Source organism: Anastrepha ludens, chromosome 4 (assembly GCF_028408465.1).
Source record: "Anastrepha ludens isolate Willacy chromosome 4, idAnaLude1.1, whole genome shotgun sequence".
Classification (NCBI taxonomy): Eukaryota; Metazoa; Arthropoda; class Insecta; order Diptera; family Tephritidae; genus Anastrepha; species Anastrepha ludens.
In genome coordinates, this window is record NC_071500.1 from 40,000,001 (window position 1) to 40,022,253 (window position 22,253).

At 36.5% G+C, this 22,253-nt stretch overlaps 1 protein-coding gene across 6 annotated transcripts in view; it reads left to right on the forward strand.

Annotated features, from left to right (window-relative positions):
- LOC128862025 (uncharacterized) overlaps positions 1–22,253 on the forward strand; it is a 453,726-nt gene that overhangs the window by 263,300 nt on the left and 168,173 nt on the right. For all 6 annotated transcript variants that reach the window (XM_054100424.1, XM_054100422.1, XM_054100423.1 and 3 more), the window contains one exon: positions 9,953–10,083. In XM_054100424.1, coding sequence (XP_053956399.1) covers positions 9,953–10,083 — 131 coding nt within the window. The remainder of the gene's footprint in view (positions 1–9,952; positions 10,084–22,253) is intronic.

The following is a 22,253-nucleotide window of genomic DNA, read 5'->3' on the forward strand; positions in this document are numbered from 1 at the left end:
CAGGGTGACCTAAACTTAATGGAATATTACGATGAGGTAGAAAAGAAGCTCCCTCTGGTCACAAATAAAATAGTAATGACTCATGACGAGCAAGCTGCGTCCATTCTTTGTGCAGAAATTAGAGACGATGCACTACACGCTTTCATGGCAGGACTTAGGAGGCCCCTAAAATCTTTAGTAATCCCAGCGAAGCCCAAGGATTTGCCATCTGCATTAGCAGTGGCCCGTGAGGCTGAAAATAGCATCGAAAGAAGCGCATTTGCTGCATCTTATGCTAAAGTAATTGAAGAAAGAAACCATAGCGGCGATAATACTAGATTTGGCAATCGTAACCAAGCTAGACAAGGCAGGGGCCAGGAAAGAAATCCACATTTTGTGGGAAATCAAGGCCAAAGCAGGGCACAGCAAGCTGTCCCTAAAACGCTAGCGAATGACAAAGAGCCACAATCAAAATATCAGGCTCAACCCATAGACGTTGATCCTTCGATGTCCAAGTTAAGACAACAGACCAATTGGGGAAAGCCACAGGACTATTCTACACAAGACGGGGCTCGCAAAAGACATAACACTTCAGGCTATAGGCGCCAAAAGATTAACAATATTACGCAACGAGCGCCTACCGAAGACGAGAAAGAATACGAAGAAATGGCCGAAACTGCGCGTGCTGAAATAAATGACGAAAGTGGCGAACCCGAGGACAACGATTTATTGAATTTTTTAGAGATCGTTCCCGATTGCCGTTCGTCGAGCGTCAATTGGCTGGCAAAACATTAAAGATCCTTATCGACACCGGGGCGGCAAAAAGTTACATTAAACCCGTAAAGGAGTTAAAAAACGTAACACCAGTCGACACCCCTTTTACTGTGAACTCCATTCACGGGTCCAGTAAAATTCAAAAGAAATGTTCAATAGTAATTTTTGGCAAAGTTGCCACGTTTTTCATATTAGATACCCTTGACACCTTTGATGCTATAATAGGCTTCGATCTGCTCACGCAGGCGGGGGTAACTATTGACCTGATGGAAAACAGCATAAACTACGGTAATACTTCGGAAATACTCAATCACCATCCGTGCGATAACGTGAACTTTACACGTGTCGATGATATCGTAGTCCCAAATTCCGTAAAAGGCGAATTCAAGAAAATGATACTGAAGAGAATTAGTGCATTCGCGACCTCTAACGAGGCACTGCCTTACAATACTTCAGTCGTCGCCAGGATCCGAACTGTAGACAATAAAGAGGTATATTCAAAGCCCTATCCATACCCAGTAGGTGTGTCAGATTTTGTAAACAACGAAGTCGCACAGTTGTTGAAAGATGGCATCATAAGGCCATCAAGATCTGCGTATAATAGCCCAGTCTGGGTTGTTGATAAGAAAGGAATAGATTCCAACGGAAATAAGAATAAACGGCTGGTCATTGACTTTAGAAAACTAAATGAGAAGACCATCGCCGACCGATATCCGATGCCGAGTATCCAGGTAATCTTAGCTAACCTCGGAAAGGCTAAGTTTTTTACCACACTGGATCTTAAATCCGGATACCACCAGATTTACCTAGCGGAGGACGATCGTGAAAAGACATCCTTCTCGATAAATGGCGGAAAATACGAATTCTGTCGTTTGCCCTTTGGTCTAAAAAATGCGGGAAGCATTTTTCAAAGAGCAATCGACGATATCTTGCGAGAACAGATCGGAAAGATATGTTATGTCTATGTGGATGACGTAATTATCTTCTCTGAAAATGCCGCAGACCACGTCCGCCATATCGATATAATACTTCAGCAACTTTGCGATGCTAACATGAGAATCTCCAAGGAAAAGTCGAAATTTTTTAAAGAAAGTGTCGAGTATCTAGGCTTCATTGTTACTAGCGAGGGAGCAAAAACAGACCCAGAAAAAGTCAAGGCGATCCAAGAGTACATTGAACCAAAAAATTTATACTCTCTGAGATCTTTTCTAGGCCTAGCCAGCTACTATAGGGTGTTTATCAAAGACTTTGCAGCCATAGCAAGACCCTTGACTAATATACTAAAAGGCGAAAACGGCACTGTAAGCAAACACATGTCTAGGAAAATAGCAGTCCAATTTGACGAATCTCAACGCGACGCTTTTAACCGATTGAGAAACATACTAGCATCAGAAGATGTTATGCTCATGTACCCTGATTTCAAAAGACCTTTTGACTTGACTACAGATGCTTCTGCAAATGGCATTGGAGCAGTATTATCTCAAGGCGGTAGACCCATCACCATGATCTCCCGAACGCTAAAAACGTGCGAAACTCACTATGCTACCAACGAAAGAGAGTTGTTGGCGATTGTATGGGCCCTCGGCAAACTGCAGAATTACCTTTACGGTACAAGAGAGCTACATATATTTACAGATCATCAACCTCTCACGTTCGCAGTGTCTGAGAAAAATACGAATGCGAAAATCAAGAGGTGGAAGGCGTTTATTGAACAACATAACGCCCAATTGCATTACAAGCCAGGGAAAGAAAACTTTGTCGCAGATGCCTTATCTAGGCAAGAGCTTAACGCTCTCCAAGACGAAACGCTATCAGACATAGCCACTATTCACAGTGAGGTATCCCTTACATACACTATACAAACAACTGATAACCCCCTAAATTGTTATAGAAATCAGATAACTTTGGAAGAATCACGTTATTCGTTGCATCGAAGACTTATTCTATTTGGCAAAAAAACCCGTCACTTAATTCAATTTACAGATAAAATAAATCTCATAGAAACATTAAAACTTGCTGTGAACCCCGATGTTGTAAACGCGTTTTATTGCGAACTCACAACTTTAGCTGCATTTCAACATGAGCTGGATTCAATTTTCCCTACAACCAAATTCTGGCATTGCAAAAGAATAGTGTCAGACATCACTAACAAAGACGAACAGGTAGAAATAGTCAACACCGAACATAATCGTGCGCACAGAGCGGCACAAGAAAACGTAAAACAGATACTTCGGGACTACTACTTCCCAAAAATGACTAAATTGGCTAACGAGGTTGTACTAAATTGCAAAGTTTGCGCTATCGCCAAGTACGACCGACACCCCAAAAAACAAGAACTCGGGAAGACGCCAATTCCCTCATTTGTCGGAGAAATGTTACACATTGACATATTTTCTACCGATCAGAAACTTTTCCTGACTTGCATCGATAAATTTTCCAAATTCACCGTCGTCCAGCCCTTACCTTCTAGATCAATAGTCGATATTGTTAACCCCATTTTACTTATAATTAATACATTTCCAAACACAAAAACCGTTTATTGCGACAATGAGCCAGCGTTTAATTCCGAAACGATCACTTCATTGTTAAAAAATCAGTTTAACATTGACGTTGTAAACGCCCCCCCCATTACATAGCTGTTCCAATGGGCAAGCGGAACGTTTCCACAGTACATTAATAGAAATCGCAAGGTGTTTAAAGTTGGATAAAAAAGTTAACGATACAGTTCAGGCTATCATGAGAGCAACAATAGAATATAATAAAACCATACATTCAGTAACAGAACAAAAACCACTCGATGTAATTCACTCTATACCGGACGAAATTAAGCAAAAAATCAAAGATCGGCTAATAAAAGCTCAGCAAGATCAATTAGCTAGATGCAACCCGAACAGACAGAACAGGATGTTTGATTTAGGAGAAAAAGTTTACCTCAAAAATAACAAAAGATTAGGTAACAAACTATCTCCCTTGTGCACAGAGGGCGCCGTACAAGCAGACCTGGGAACGTCTATACTTGTTAAGGGGAGGGTGGTCCATAAGGACAGTGTGAGGTAAACATAGGTCATAACGCATAAGATTCTTACAGATTCTAACGCATAAGATTACTACAATTCAGTTTAATCATTTCATACAGGTTCATCGGAATGACCCTCATACTCTTATTCTCGCACGCAAGCTACATTCCGATATTGGACGGAAACGTTTTTGTATGGGAACAACATAGTTACGTGAGACATTCTACAAATTTATCTAATTTCGTGAGCATTATAGATGATACAATTAAATTATCAAAACTTTTCCCTCAGTCACACATGCGAAAATTGTTAGATGTAGATATCGACCATATTCAGAATATTTTATCTAGCTTAACGGTACACCATAGAATGGCCAGAAGTTTAGACTTTCTAGGAACAGCTTTAAAAATCGTTGCAGGTACGCCTGATGCATCAGACTTAGAAAAGATTAAACTTACCGAAGCCGAGCTCATAGAATCAAACAACAGACAAGTAATAGTAATCACTGAAGCACAGAAACAAATTAACCTTTTAACTGATGCAGTAAATAAATTAATTAAAGAAAAAAAAGGCGAGTTCGTAGACTCTCCTCATTTGTATGAAACTTTACTTGCACGAAATAGAATGTTAACCACTGAAATCCAAAACCTTATGCTCACTATAACGCTCGCCAAATCTAACATCATAAACCCCGCAATTCTCGACCACGAAGATTTAAAATCAATTTTTACCGAACAGCTCGCAGAGGTCCCAATAGTTAGTTTAATGGCAGTATCAAATATAAAAATATTTCAATCAAATAGAGTAATCCACATAATAATTGAATATCCTAATGTTAAGACTATTTGTAAGAAAGTTATGATATATCCTGTTGCCCACAATAACACCATTCTGCAAGTACATGATAACATAGTAGCTGAATGCGATGATGGAGTCCTAGCTGTGACAGAATGCGCTACAACCAACTTTGCGACGTTCTGCAAGAAATCTGCTTACGACACATGCGCCAGCGGATTACATTCCGGAGGCTCAGCGTTATGCCACACACAGCCAAGCCACTTGGAACCGATTACCCTATTAGACGAAGGAATAATCGTTGTCAACGAAGTATCAGCAAGAGTAAGAGTAGATGACGGCCCAGTGATGACAATTGAAGGCACGCTTCTCATCACATTTGAACGTATTGCGACTATAAACGAGACCACATACATTAACTACAATGGTGTTGTAAACAAGAGTCCAGGCATCGTGGCGTCACCATTGCTGAATATTACAGGACACGACCAAGTGCTCAGCCTACCAATGTTACAAAGGATGAATGAGCACAATCTGCATATAATTCAGAAGTTAAGAAACGATATGTTTTCCGGAGGGACTCCCAGAGTCTGGTTCATGGTTGGTGTAACACTCAGCCTTGCCTTTGGCTGTATTGGCATCATCTATCAATGTTGGTACCGGAGAAGATCTTCCATCAAATTGCAAGAACTAGTAAAGGAGTTAAGTGTCACCGAGGACGGCAACAATCTTAAAGGGGGGCTAGTTAACAGCCAAGTCATCGAACTTCCCTCGCAATGAATTCACCGAGCAACCCGCGCGCAAACAATGTCGTTGAACCCGACCACATATGCAACATAAACAAAGTAATGTGGGTCGAAGCAACGGCCAGTCGTTTCCGTTATGTCGCAAGCGTTGGAGTTCTGACCGAAATATGCTGAGTCGGTTCTACTGACCACACACAAACCCATGGCATAATCTTTATATATTTATTATGTATTTAGGTTTAGATTCATGTTTTCCATTTATGTACTTAGCTTTAGTCTTTTATACTCTCCATTCTTATAATCAGTTTTGTCCAGACAATTATTCAATAAAGAACGATTGGCTTTACTCCGGCACGCCGCCGTTAATATTTGATCTATTAATTTACACTGTTGAGCCACAAGGCCAATAGTCCAACAAGGGGTCGAAGTCAAGTCCCCCAACATAACCATCCTAAAGTTAATTGAATTAAGAAGTGGCTGAGACGTATCAGCAACATCCGCCGCTGGACCAAGGAATCAATACTGCTCCAGAAGGAAGTTGAATACATATAACTTGAGACGTGTCAGCAACACCCGCCGCTGGACCAAGGTATCAATACTGCTCCAGAGGGAAGTTGAACTAATATAACTTACACACACAACTATTTTTTTTTATTGTTGCCTGCACACTTTACCAAACTTAAATACAATTCTTATATGCGCATTTTGCTTTCTGCCTATCTGACAATTGCACCATGAAAAAAATTGCGATTTTTTTTTTGGCAAAGAGATTTTTCTATAAAAAAAATTATCGAGCATTGCTTTGAATTGGTAAAATAAAAACACATTCATAAAAACTAAATTTTAAAAATATTTTAAATGAGTGAACAAACTAATAAAATTTATATATCATCAAATCATCAAGTATTAGTTCGCAAATATTGCAAATGGAATGTTTAAGGATATGATTGACTGACACTCACGGCCCAAATCACATATGTATGTACGTGTGTTCTATAGCACACAACCACACATAATACACATTTATAGACCTGCTTACATACGTTCATATGTTCTTATTTGATGCTTGTACCAATTATACAATATAACAAGTCTGTTTGGCTACTTAGTTGCTATACATAATGCGATGGCGTAAGCGTAGTCGTAAGCGCTTAGCGATTTCGAAAATTTCGTTGAAAATGGTTTATTTAAAATACTAGGTATGTAGGATGCTTTGTAAATTTAAGTAAGTAGTAATGCTAAGTACTCTTTCGAAACAGATTACGATTTAAGCAAATCGCGTTTGCACGTTATAGTGTTGATATGCATCCAATCGACATACATACAATGCAATTTAAATCATATAACATTTCCTCTATAGCTCCACTCTTCGCTCAGAATATTTTCTTTAGGACATTTTAGTTGAAAAATGCATTGTTCCTAGAACGACTTTTGCAGTTGTAATGCATACATAAATCAACAAAAAAATTAGTAATATGTAAATGCATATTTAAAATGTAATTAATTAAGTGTCTTCTCAACCTCGGAACGGTCTTCTATCACATGTACATATTTTTAGTGCTCGTGTGCATTCATAAATACTCGTAAATGTTTTTAAATTAATATTTAGTAATAATTATATAAATATGTAGTTAGTGTTATTAAATTTCGTGTGTGTAGTTAGCGAGTTGTTGTGAACTTTTCTAAGCCATTTTAATGGCATCTTAGTTTGGTTTGTCGTAGTATAATAAATATCTTTTTTAAATGCTAAAAAATATGTACTAAATAGGTGTATGTTCTCTACGCCAAACTATTTATTATTTTAGTTGGTCAATACGCGATAACTCTACTCAAAATTACCCATTAATCCAAAAATCATATAGAAAATGCTTTTAGAAATTCATTTAATATATATCTGTTAAAGTCAGAACCAGTCTATTCACTATTTTCTCATTATTTCATTCGCCTAGCTCATATTTATAGTATGTATACATGTGTCCAATTTACAACCAATTTGTGTAATAATATAAAGGGTATTCCAATAAGAGGTGCTATTTAGATAAAATATCAACGGTTTCGTTACTTGTGTGGCACGAGCGCCGTCTTGTTGAAAATAAACGTTGCCCAGATCAATACCATTCAATTCCCACCATAAAAAATCGTTAATTATCTCTCGATAGCGTAATCCATTCACTGTAACTGTTGCTTCAGCTTCATTTTCGAAAAAGTAAGGTCCAATGACTCCGCCGGACCATAAACCGCACAAAACAGTCACACGTTGAGGATAGAGAGGCTTTTCACCAATAATTATTGGATTTTCTGTTTGATAACGAAGTCACCGAGGTGGAAATGGGCTTCATCACTCAAGATGATTTTTCGAAGAAATTCCGGATCATTTTCATGCATTTCAACGACCCAATCAGCAAAGACACGAGGTTGTTGATGGTCGGCCGGCTTGAGTTCTTGTGTTAATTGGACTTTATAAGCCTTAAGACTAAAATCCTTTTGCAAAATACGCTGTAATGACGTTTGTGGAATGCCTAATTCCATGAACGACGAGGAATGGGCAAATCTGGGTTTTCTTCAACACTTTCGGCTGCAACAGCAATATTTTCGGCTGTTCTTGAGCGACGTGCACGGTTTTTATTCTTCACATCACTGACTTGTCCCAACAGCTCGAATTGTTTCACCAATCTCTGTATTGCGGTCCGACAAGGTGCTTCACGATGACCCAAAAATGTTCGAGTTTTCGAACCGTTTTTAGGCACCCTGTACGATTTAATGCAGGGCTATCTGAACGTAGTTGTTCGATGGACAGCGAACTGCGGCTTATCGGTAAATCCTCTTAAGACGGAGCTCGTCCTTTTCACGGGGAAATATAAAATACCCAGAGCTGTCAACTGTCAGCTGTCAACTCCCCTCGAGGGGGGGCGCTCCGTTGGTGCTTTCTGACAAGGTGAAGTACCTAGCTCTAATCGTTGACAGTAAGCTAACGTGGAAGCCCAACATTGAGGAGAGAGTAAGGAAGGCAACAATCGCCTTGTATAGATGCAAGACTTGCTTTTAGCTCTATAATAAATAATATAAATATAATATAATTATATGGAGTCGTTGTCTGGTGGAACTCACTGGAGAGGATGACATCAGTTAAATGACATCAGGCAGAATTGCCGCTGCACTTAGCGCAATCAGACTGAGGGGCTTGGGCTATAAGCTCAATCTCACATATGGGCACTCAAGCATCCTCAGAAACTTTGAGTTCATACCCCGTCGACGGATCCGTGTGTACCCTCGCTTAGTCCAAGCGGAACTTTCTCCACCCATATTCCAACAAGGGAAGAGTGGACCGGGGGCAACACTTGGGGACAGGGCCTGGTTAACCTGTTCACGGATGGCTCGAAGTTGGACGGTAGGGTTGGAGGAGGAGTATTCTGCAAAGAGCGTAATAACTGTTAAGAAGGTAAATATTTACTCCGATAGCCAAGCGGATATTAGGGCATCAGAATTCTTCGACATAAGGATAATTTGGATACCTGGTCATAGTGACAATGCTGGAAACTGCGAAGTCGAAGAGCTGGCCAGACAAAGACCTGTGAGGTAGTGTGCCCGCGAAAGGAGAGGATCGGGATCCCCTTGACAACCTGCGCTCTAGGGGCAAGTACATGAACATGTAAGGGCGCGAAATCATTCTGGCCAAGTTTGGATAGGAGGCATTCGAGGGATATTCTGAAAATGACAAAATCTCATCTCTCAAATTTCGTGGGCATCCTTACGGGGCACTATCCGCGGGGTATACATGCCGTGAGACTCCGAATTACTTCGAGTCCTGTTTGCGTCAGCTGTATGGAGGATGAGGTGGAATCATCTCAGCACCTGCTCCTTAGCTACCCAGCCCTCGCGGGGATTGATAACAAAAATCTGATGAACTTCATCAGCAGCATAAAAAGGCTAACACAACCGCAAATTAGTCACCGTTCTTAGACCACAAGTATTCAAACCTCCCCATAGCTCTCCTTTTTGTCCTATCGTTTTTTCCTTCACTTCTTTTTCCTCTCTTGCAATGGTATCAGAAAGGATGAATCAAACTTCTTTCGTCCAAGTTTGCCCACTCTCTGGGCAACCTTTACTACCTAACCTAACGAACCGTCTCTGCCAAATTTTCACTCTTTTTATTGTGAATTTTAATAATTTCAATGCGTTGTTTAAGCGTGTATCGTTCCATTTTAATTAATGGCGTAGTTTCTACTTGTCAAATATCAAAAAATTACAGCTTCAAAAGTGGCATCTACCGAAGTAGCGGGCTATTCAAAATAACACCTGTTATTGGAAAACCCTTATTAAAAAATAGATAGGGAGAGTAGAAAAAATTAATACTGCAAGAATACAATAAGAGCTTTCATGTACCAGTATATTGACTTAACCGTAGTGGAGCAGAAGGCCTTCAGCTTCTCCAATGGTCCTAATGTCCTTGATGAACAAATTTTTAACACTTAGAGGCTCGACTCTCATCATCCTCTTGTCCCAGTAGATACGATTCAATAATTCAGTATCAAATGTGATTGTTATTATTATATATTATATTTCAACTCATTCAATGCAATAACTGATAAAAATACAATATGTAATTCAAAAACTTTACTTCATATAATGGAATTATTTTAGCTGGAGGAGTCTGTGCAGAAAATGCTGCCGCGTGTACCGTTACCACTACAGGCGGCCACCTCACGTTTGGTTAATAAAGATGCTACTGCCAGGCCGACGGCGCAACTGCTGCAACTGACTAAGTACTTTATGTAAGTAGGAATGATAAGCAGTTACGTAAAAATATAATTACTATATACTTACATGTGATACACATCAAATGCCTGTAAATATAATAGAAACTTGTACACATGCCATATGTACGCAATAATAGCGACTCACAACCTCTTTAATTATATACCCTTTTAAGGGGTTACATACATCCAGCAGCGCCAAAAATGTGCTAAAAGAAAAGTTGTTTCTAGAAGGGATAACAATAGAAATAAATATAAAAAAATTGTGTCCATTGTTTATTAGTACTTAAACTTTATAATTTTAATTTTTTCTTTACTAAAATTAGTATATAAAAAATTACGTGACCCAAAGTACATGAAAAAAAGTTGCCCCACGGTCTGCATCAATTCTTGTAAAATAAAGTTGTAGTTATAGCCTGACGAGCCGGATCTTTGAATTGCGAAAAATTTTACAATTAAATTATGTTTATAAAATTTTTTAATAAAAATATCAAAAAATAAAAATAAAAAAATATTAAAAAAAAACGCATCAAAAAATATTAAAAACTGTATGAGTTATCACGCAGACCGGGCCGGAAAAAGCAGTTTCGAGAAAAACGAGTTAAAACTTTCAAGTGCATTTCGCTCGAGGTCGCGCGACTAATGAGTTTTAAGTCTTTGGACTTAAATTAAAACCACCAAAGTTATTTTGTTCACTATTTTTGTTTAGACAAAATCAACCTTCTTGGTTGTTGTGAATCTACAGACTGACTTCAAATAATTTCCTTAATTCTAATAACACTTGTTTTGCGCTCACTTTATGCAGTACTTTATGCTTATTGAGAGCATAACTGCATTGAGCGAGAAACGTGTCGGTGTAATATTACATACTAGCAAATCTTTTAGTGGGAACCTTTACTTGTGAAATCTTAGTATCTTAGCATTTAAATAGTTTGGTGTATGATTCCAATTTCATTATATGTAAGACAATACTCTCACAACTCAAAAAAAGAGAAATAAATAGATAGGGTGGTGGAGTGATGGTACGTAACTCCTCCCCCCTTTGTCAAAAGATTCTCCTCGATCCTATGGTTTGTTATATTTTAAGCCGTATTTCTCTTTAATGGCTTCCAGTTCCACATCCTCAGATTTTTTTTCAATTTTATTGATAATCTTAATTTTATTATTATTTTTTCTTAACTACAATATCACAATAATTTTAACAATGCTTACAAAAAAGAAAGTGCTTATTGCATAAGGAACATTTCTATGATATTTTAATTCTTTTATTTCTTTAATATTTTCAACATAGGTTTAATAAAATTTGTTGCTATTTTAATGGCAATAATTAACTTAGGTTTTTCGTATTTCATTATACCTAATTTTAGTAATTTTAGCTTATAAAAATCAATGTTGTAACGTTCTATTTCATTGGCCGTCAATATACTAGGGTTTAAAATCGTATGTCTAGCCGCTGATATGTTATCTTGAATTTGATTAAGCCTATTTTCCAAGTATCTGATTTTTTGCATTTGGTCTAAGTATAGCAAATATCTTACAATTTCGCTGTTCCTGGTTTTAATTTCGTTAAAAGCTGCCTGGATTCTTTTTCTGTCTTCTTCTAATTATATTATTTTTTAGTAGGTTTAAAGTGTCGTTAAAGTGTAGGTTTATCTGAATTCGTTTATTAACTGTTTCAATAACGTTGTGATTATTTTCATCCGTAACTTTTAATGAATCCTTATGGAGAATGTCTTAATTTTTAATATTGGATTCAATTTGTAAAATTATTATATGTATTTATTTCGGTTGAATCTATTAAATGTATTACGGTAATTGTTTCGTTTATTACTTTCACTTCTCTTAATTTAATTTGAGTGTAACCTGTTTCTTCCAATATTTTGTTGACTTGCAATGTCCCTTGAGTCCCTGTTACCAATATCGCTATCACCAGTACGAATGTTGCCACCTGAAAATTTATTTGGCCTTTTAATATTGGATGTATGAATATTTTGCAATTTCCTTTTTATAAATTTAGGTTCTTCTTTATGCCTCAAACTTTTGTAATTTTTTATAAATCCTTCCAGTCGATTCTCTGAATAGTTTTCCCGTTTTTTGGTTTTGTTTATAAATTGTGGTTAACTTTGGTCTTTTATTAATTTCTGATCAACTTTGTAATTTTGAACTTCTTGTGGAGTAGTTTTTATTGTACGATGGAAAGAATTGTTATAAAATTTTATGGCCTTCTGCATTTGAGTTATAATTGGGCGTTTTTCCTCTAGGTTTAATATTCGAATGCGTTCTGTTAGAGTAACCCTCTAGTCTCTCAATATCAGCATTTCCTGTATGACTGTTTGGTTTAGTTACGTGAAACTCAATTCCGTCCCTAGTTAAAAAATCTCTAACATTTTTGGAATTAAACTCATTGTCAAACACAAACTTTTCAATGGAACCCTTAATTGATAAAAATTCGTTTATTTTGCCAATAATAGTTTGATTATTCCTATCGGGTAGGTAAAACGCAACAGCATGTTTTGAAAATTTGTCAAGAAAAATTATAAATGAGTGTTTACTATTAACATAAGTATCGACATGAACAATTTTATTAGTAGAAGTAGGAGTCTCAGTTAAATGGAATTTATTTCTTATTGGATTTCTATCATATTTTCCTCCAGAGCATATGTCACAGTTATTTATAATTTCAGGTATTTTTATTTTTAGTTGAGGATGATAAACCTTGTGCTTCATGCCCTCGTAAGTTACTAATATTCCAGAATGCCCAGTTTCGTACTTATGAAACAGAGATATTTGCTTTCTTAACTCGCTTTCATCCTGGATGTCCTGTGCTAAAAAGCTACATCTTACAAATGATAGCCGTTCACTACTTAAGAAATTGTTAATTAAAATTTGCTGTAATTTGTTGTATTCATGATCATTAATTTGGGAAAATATCGCCACTTTTCCTTTATCAAAATTTCTTCGGACTATATTAGTTACATTGTCAGAGTCAATATCTTGTTTATCGATAAAGATTCTTTTGTTTTTGAAATTTTCCATGACCTCAACTTCCTTGTTTTTTACTAAAATGAGTTGGTTTTTGAACCTATTTACTATGGTATCTAAAATAGAAATATGATCATTGAAGTTCTCTGCCTGAGAATGTACGGTTTCAAGGGAATGGTTGGATTGAACTTCTAGAGATATATCAGATTGATTTGCTGCTTCTTCAGCATTTAGATTTTTTATTACAAAAGTTTCGTTAAGAGTGATTCCTAAATCATCAGAATCTAAAGCGTTTATATCACACTTTTCGCAATTAATGCGACGGAGAAAGTCTGCTAATTTATTTTCTTTGCCAGCAATGTAATCAAATTTGCGTCGTATTCCCCTAATTGAACTAGCCATCTCTGTAATCTCGGGCTTATATCTTTACCCGAGTTTTTGACTTGCAACCACTTTAGTGGTTGATGATCGGTTTGGAGATCAAATTCTCTTCCAAAAAGATAAGGTCTATAGTATTTGACTCCCCACACTTTTGCCAATAGCTCTTTTTCAATAGTGGAATAATTTTTTTCGTGATTATTTAGTGTTCGCGATGCGAATGAAACAGGATGACCATCTTTGGTCAAAACCGCACGGATATTTTAAAATAGGCGGACTTGTTATAATATCCTTTAGTTTTTCAAAAGCTATAATATAATTTGGGTCTCTTATGTTGATTTTAGCATTTTTCTTTAAATATCGATCATGGGGTAAGCTACTTTAGAATAGTCTTTTATAAATTTTCGGTAGAAACCTGTTATTCCTAAAAATGATTTAATCTGCTTTTGTGTTGTCGGAAGCTTCAATTTTTGAATTACTTCGACCTTAGCTGGATTTGGCTTAACACCTTTAGGTGTAAGTATATGACCTAAAAATTCGGTTTCCTTCTTTAAGAAGCTACTTATCAATTTGAATTTTAAGTCATGCTGTTTTCAAAGTTTGAAATATTTTTTAATATTTTGTATATGTTCTGATAAAGAAGTACTGAATATTAAGATGTCGTCTAAATAGACAACACAAATTTTATTTATATACTAACGAAGGACTGAATTCATAAGTCGCTGGAAAGTCGAAGGGGCATTTTTAAGCTCAAATGGCATTCTTATGAATTCGTAATGGCCAAAAAGTGTAGAAAAGGCGGTTTTTTCTCTGTCATTTTCATCTACAACAATTTATGAAAACCTTTCGCAAGATCAATAGAAGAGAAGTATTGAGCTTTGCCCAATTTATCAAGAATTCCTTCCATATTGGGAATTGGAAATTTATCATTAACAGCAATTTCATTTAGCTTCCGATAATCTACAACAATTCGCCATTTTTGATGCCAGAATTGTCGATCTTCTTTGGCACTACCCATAAAGGACTATTATAAGGTGAATTGCTTTCCTTAATTATGTTTTGCTCTAACATTTCTTTGATTTGTTTCTTTATTTTTTCTTCGTGAATTTGGGGGTACCTATACACTTTTGAATATACAGCTCTATCAGTTGATGTAATTATTTCATGTTTAATTTCATGGGTTGCAGAAAGCTTATCACCCTCTTTATAAAATAAATCTTTGAAACTGTGCAATAACCTCGTTATCAATTGGGTTTCTTCCGAATTTAGATGTCTCAGATTCAATTTTTCTAGGTCGCTGTGTTCAAGTGAGCAAATTTCTACACTATTGTATGGATTGTAATTTCTAAACGGTATATGTTTAATTTAACTGATTGGACCTTATCAGTGTGGCTTCAGACCTGGAAAGTCTACCATCGACCAAATATTCTCAATACGCCAAATCTTGGAAAAGACCCATGAAAGGAGAATCGACACACACCATCTTTTCGTCGACTTCAAAGCTGCATTCGACAGTACGGAAAGGAGTTATCTGTATGCCGCGATGTCTGAATTTGGTATCCCCGCAAAACTAATACGGCTATGTAAGATGACGTTGCTCAACACCAACAGCGCCGTCAGAATTGGAAAGGACCTCTCCGAGCCGTTTGATACCAAACGAGGTTTCAGACAGGGTGACTCCCTGTCGTGTGACTTCTTTAACCTGATGTTGGAGAGCATCGTGCGAGCCGCAGAACTTAATCGCTCAGGCACAATTTTTTATAAGAGCGTACAATTGCTGGCGTATGCCGATGATATTGACATCATCGGCCTTAACAACCGCGCTGTTAGTTCTGCCTTCTCCAAACTGGATAAAGAGGCAAAGCGAATGGGTCTGGTGGTGAACGAGGACAAAACGAAGTACCTCCTGTCTTCAAACAAACAGTCGGCGCACTCGCGTATCGGCACCCACGTCACTGTTGACAGTTATAATTTTGAGGTTGTAAAAGACTTCGTCTATTTAGGAACCAGCATTAACACCGATAACAATGTCAGCCTTGAAATCCAACGTAGAATCTCTCTTGCCAACAAGTGCTACTTTGGACTAAGTAGGCAATTGAGTAGTAAAGTCCTCTCTCGACGAACAAAACTAACACTCTACAAGACTCTCATCATGCCCGTCCTAACGTATGGCGCAGAAGCTTGGACGATGACAACATCCGATGAAGCGACGCTTGGAGTGTTCGAGAGAAAGATTCTGCGTAAGATTTTTGGACCTTTGCACGTTGGCAACAGCGAATATCGCAGACGATGGAACGATGAGCTGTATGAGCTTTACGACGACATAGACATAGCGCAGCGAATAAAGATCCAGCGGCTACGTTGGCTGGGTCATGTCGTCCGAATGGATACAAACGCTCCGGCTTTGAAAGTATTCGATGCGGTACCAGCTGGTGGTAGCAGAGGAAGAGGGCGGCCTCCTCTGCGTTGGAAAGATCAGGTGGAGAAGGACTTGGCTTCACTTGGTGTGTCCAACTGGCGCCGGTTAGCACGAGAAAGAAACGACTGGCGCGCTTTGTTAAACTCGGCCAAAATCGCGTAAGCGGTTATAGCGCCAATTAAGAAGAAGATATGTTTATCTAGTATAGTAATAAATTTATTCTCTACATCAATCTTAGCTTTAAGAGCGATGAGAAAATTTTGACCTATTATTGCTGAATAAATTTTGCTATGGAAATCAATAACCTTCCAAGAGAAGGTACCTGAGATATTAAATTCTCTAGGTATTGGGGTAACTAATTTGTGTGTCACTTGGTTTATTCCGTTTATGGTTCTGAGTTGTTGAGTGGGAAAAGTATTCCCAAGGACATTAGGTTTAATTATGCTTGTTTCTGATCCGGTGTCTATGATACATCTAATTTTACAATTTCCAATTGTTACTAATATTATGGGCAATTGTGTGGAGAAGCCGTCGTATAAAAATTTACGTCCTCCTCTTCTTTCAAATTACCGATATCTATTGGCTCTGGTTCTTGTTGATACGCATTAGTTTGGCGTTGTTGCCTACTATGATAAGATTTTCTAGTTTGAGAAGAATTTGGTTGATTGTACTGAAATAATTTACTGGAATTTAATTGCTGTGTTGAATTTCTGCTGTAATTTTCAACTGGAAAATTATTTATTAATCTGTATTGTGACATGTGGGAACGCTCTGAATTCTGCCAGTTGAAATTTCGGGTTTGAATGCTACTATTCCGTTTAAAGTTGCCATTTTGGAAGTTATTATTTGGCTTAGATTTTTGCCAATTTGTATTTTGAAAACAATTATTAGTATTCCAATTATTGCTATGAAAACTATTACTTAGCTTTAATGATTGCCAATTGTTGTTTGTTTTTCGTTCACTTTGTATATTAATCCTATTGATAAATGCAATGTCCCTTGTGTCATCTAATAGTTTCAATTTGGTATATTTTGTAATTATCTCATTCAAAGTCGCATTTTTACTTAAATGAGCCCTAATTGGTCCGTCAATTTTTTCTAATAATATGTCTACCAGGTCCCTGTCTACATTTTCTGGTCGGTAGATACCAGGTTTTAATAGGTCAGACAAGTATATATCATTAATATTAAATTTGGAAATTTCAAAAATATTAAACAGTTCTCTTAAATTTCTTACTTTTATTGTCCGGCACAAGTTGAAGACTTCTCCGTAGGTCGTCTTTGGGCTGCATTCTTGTTGAATTTTTCCCTTCATTTCCTCCCACGAAGCGCCGCTTTCTAGTTCTCTTACACGCCGGCCAGCATTGCCATGAATCTTCTCATCGGCCACAAATCTCAAACAAAACTGAATAAGGCTCAGATTTGTTCCGCATAAAGTAAGAGTGGAATCTACAGCAATGATAAAGGCCCTTGAGTTTTGATTTTCTGAAAGGGGATTCAAGCATCGAAATTGGTCGATGACATCCTTGGCGGTCATGTTAAAATTAAATTCCTGTTGTTGGTGTTGTGTTTGTTGTTGTTGCTGCTGCTGTATTAAGCGTTGCTGCTGCAGTTGTAATTTTTGATGAGTTTGAGTTCAGTAATGAGTTTTAAGTATTTGGACTTAAATTAAATCACCAAAGTTAATTTTTTTTCACAATTTTTATTTTAAACAAAATCAACCTTCTTGGTTGTTGTGAATCTACAGACTGACTTCAAATAATTTCCTTAATTCTAATAACACTTGTTTTGCGCTCACTTTATGCAGTACCTTATGCTTATTGAGAGCATAACTGCATTGAGCGAAAAACGTGTCGGTGTAATATTGCATACTAAGCAAATCTTTTGGTGGGAACCTTTACTTGTGAAATCTTAGTATCTTAGCATTTAAATAGTTTGGTGTATGATTCCAATTTCATTAAATGTAAGACAATACTCTCACAACTCAAAAAAAGAGAAATAAATAGATAGGGTGGTGGAGTGATGGTACGTAACTCGCGCATTTAAAGCAAGAACTTAAAATGATTTTTTTAATTTAATTTGTTAACTTACGTCTAATCTCCCATTCCAGCTTCATATTGTATGCCTTCCTGATCGACGAGACGTTGCGGCCTCTTTTGTTGCTTTCAATGATCAATGATCAATTGTTCGCTTCGAATGATCAAATACAACTAACCTTTAGTTTCATAAACCTTAGCATATCGACCCTATAATGTTTTATGGATGTCCTTATACATACTTTAGAATAACAAAAGAACCGGCAGGCTAAAAGGCTCCGAAAATAACGGCCAGCTGCCTCAAACGAAGGACAGCTTACTGTGCGCATCAAACTCTCGTCGGGCAGTTACATTTTCTACCATAACTTTGTATCCATGGGGAATTTTTACAATCGACTTATAAAGAATAATAATCTGTAAATAAAACAAATCAATTTAAAAAAAATTCTGGACGAATGTATCCCCTTAAAGGGCGATATTAATTTTGTTTTGAAGTTTGAGCTTTACCCTGGTCATATAACATAACTCAAAATTCTTCATAAATATATGCTCGTGGATACCAAAAGCAAATCTATGAAATTTTTTTGTCATAAACCATATAGGCTTTATTTTATTCGAAAATTGGATTCATATCTTTCCCATCGCCGAGCAAATTTTTGTTTTCGTGGTTCCACTTGTCGTCGAACTTTTTCTTTTAATTTTTACAAAACTCAAGTACGCAATCAGATTGAGCTAAGTCTGTGCTGTATGTCCTAGCTAATTGAAATTTAACTCTAGATATACCAACGGACCAAATTAACCGATTTAGAAATGAGTTCCTAAATTTTCTCCATTAGTTTAAGTTCTAATGTTTGATGTATGTAGTTATATGAAAAATATTATTTATTTATATCCGATAATTATATAAAACTTTCTATTTATTATTGTTAAATTTGCTGAGATAGGTATGTGGTATACCTACACTTACCAACTGGTCAAAATGGCTGGTGAACTGATAAAGCATGAATCCCGAGGAAGACCACAAAGAAGTATAGCTTTGGTTCTACAACATTTGCAAAAAGGCATGTAATTGAAGGAAAAGTTAGCAGCGCTTTTTCTTTGATAATAAGAAAAATATTATAATAACACTTGGGCTGAAAAGTCCCAGATCTAACACATAGATGTTAATACTAACCTTAAAGGGACATCTGTTGAAATTTCATGCGAGTTATGGTGCCAAGAGTGACCTTACTTTTGTTATTTTAAAAACAGTGAATCATAAAGAATTTCGTTCTTTAATTTTACATTGCTTCTTGATGGGAAAAATACCGTTCAAGCGAAGAAATGGCTTGAAAAGAGTTATGGGATCTCCGCCCCATCAGAAACAATAATAAAACAATGGCTTGCTGACTTCAAACGTGGTCGTAGAGACTTCGGTGATTCACAACGCAGCGGACGTCCAAATGAGGCGGTAACACCAGAAAGCATAAAAAAATCCACAAAATCGTTTTGAACGATCGAAAAGTGAAGTTGCGTGAGTCAGCTGCCATCGTAAAGATATCAGAGGAAAGGCTTTATATTGCATGAGTATTTGACTATGAGGAAGTTCTAATCAATGTGGGTGCCACCTTTACTAAAAACAGTAAAAAAATGTCAATAAAAACAATGGAAAAACTACATGAATAGAATTTCGAATTACTCCCACATCCAGATTTAGCTCCCAGCAACTACTGGTTGTTCGCAGACCTATAAATAGGTTCGCCGGTAAGAAATTCCGCTGAAGAGGTTAAATAGTATTGAAATGTTAGAGTGGCACTAGAATGATTGCATTGTTCTTGATGGAAATTACGTTGATGAATAAAGCTAATTTGGAGCAAAAAAAAGCGTTTTGAGCAAAAAAAAAGTCCGGGACTTTTCACCACATATTCAATATAATAAGAAATTCACAGAAATGAAAGCTTCAACAATTCTTGGGGAAAAGTAGCTTCTATAAGAGGAAACATTTTATTAACTTTTAACAATTTTTTATAGGCGTAGTGCCTATGAGAACAAACATTTTTTTGTAGTTTTTCACTTGTGCCCATAAAACCGGTGACTTGAGTTTTTAGACAAACGATGACTAGGAAAGATTTCACGGATATCTTGCAATTTGCAAATATGAAAAAAAACGAAATTAAAAACTGAAAATCGACAAATTCGCCCTAATTTCAAAATTTGTTTAATCCTTTCACTAAAAATTGTAAAATTTGCTATGTGCCAAGAGAAAATACTGCTGTTGATGAATAATTATTTCTCCCTAATCGCAACGGATTTGGCAAGTAACTTAGGCAAAAATGGAAATAAACCAGCATCAATATCTTCGGGTGAGTTCTTTGTCCTAAAACTAATTGAGCCATTTATTGGTTGGCAAATCGCTCGTTTCAAAAGTTTTGGAAAAAAATACGACTTTAGTTGGAACTATTTAATTATTCAAATGAAAAGGGGTTACCAAAAGTTTCCAAACAAAAAGGAGATAAATTGCCTAAATTTTCAAATTTACTTCACAACGGTGTACAAAGATAAGTAAAATAACTTTCTTATTTCACTTAGCTCTAAGTTTATTTCCCCAAAACTTTAACAAACCCGAAAAAAGCTTCCTGAAACCATTTCATTGTACAACCGCACTAAATTTAGTGTGAATACAACGGATCAAATGGCTAAAAAATACAGTGTTAAGTCAGGATCTCAGAGATGACCTTTAAAATTATTTTTTAATATCGCCGACATGGCGGCAAATAACTCACGGGAACAAATATTACCAGTAAGGAATTCTTTTTTCAATTAGCAGATGAACATTCTACTGGATATCAAGATTCATTCGAACCAAAAAACCAGAATTAACTACTGATGGCAGATTAAACAGAAAATTCTACAAGAAAATCCTATCAAATTGGATTTGCAACAAAAATAAAGCCACACAATATCTATGTGGGTTGTAAAAAATATGTTTGTAAGAAATGTGCATTAAACCAAATCTCAGTTTGCTTAAATTGAGCTAATAAAAGCTAAAAATCAAACTACTATTAGTTAAATTTATAAAAAATCTATGAATAAAAAATGAATTACATGACTCTAAAAACCCCAGTAAATATAAATAATAAATATTTTGTTTGAAAAGATGTCCAGGTCAAAATGAGCGGTGAAGTATATATCAATGCTTGGTATGTCTATTGTTAATAATATATTAATTACACTCAGAGATTTGGACTAACGCCCTATTATTTGATACCAAGAATGATAGAATACAAGATTCCGCCCATCAGATAGGCGTGACGTCATACGGGTGCAGTTGCGTGAGAGAATTTGAAAATGTGAACAAGAACGAATAAAGAAGAAGAAATACACAAACAACACGCGAATAAATTGCACAAGTGTGATGTCACGCATACAGCAATTTCGTCAAATTCACAGAGAGGGGAATAGTGGTGTATTCTTTGCATTATGATATTATATATATAATGGTTCTTGTCCATAGTGGGTTTCAAACCTGGTCCAGGGTGCCGCCAAACAGTTTATACTCAGAAGAATATTTCATATCAGAGTTTCTTAAGAATATACATTTTTTTAATTTATTTACCATATTTAAGTAATATGCTATTGAAGCTGTGAGTATTTTAAACGACCGCGTTTGACCTTTCAAAGGGTACGCATTGCTTGCAGGCCTTCAGTTTGCTTTGCAGCACATTGATTTAGCTGATCTAATTGCTGTGTTTCCTGCAAGTGCCGCTGCTTTGTAGAAGGGTGCTAAAGAGCTATTTTCTTTTTTGTTAGTTAATAAATAACCAAATGACGACAAAGGCGATTAGCAGAGCCAAGAAACACCATAAGTTCATCAACAATAGTACGAGTATGCATACATATGTAAGAAGAAACAACAGAACCGCGAGATTTGCGAAAGTATTTTGCAGTCCTGCGAGAAGAATGTCGTAAAGAGAAATTAAATAAAAAGCCTGAGAGAGATTGGCTGCATCAGCGTTTGAGACGATATTGTTACAGTTGCACGTCCATGTCCAGTGGCTTTGGTTTCAACATATCGGTCTCATTAAACTTTTCCATGGTACTTGACACTCATTAATGGAAGAGGTACTATGTACTCTAAACTATGAAAATACGTAATACTATAAAGAAAGTGGGAAATATCAAATATGACAATTTTACTTGTTAACGTAGCCGTCGAGATGAAAATGTGCCTCAAACGACAAAATGATTTTTTGAGTAAATATTTTTTCAACTGCTCTAAAACTCCCAGCGATATCGGAGCGGGTGATAATTTGCCTTGAATTTTTGAGTCAAATGACCTAAGGGAATATACTGGGGTTAACGTTTAGTTGATGAGTTGATGTTCTCGGGTTCAT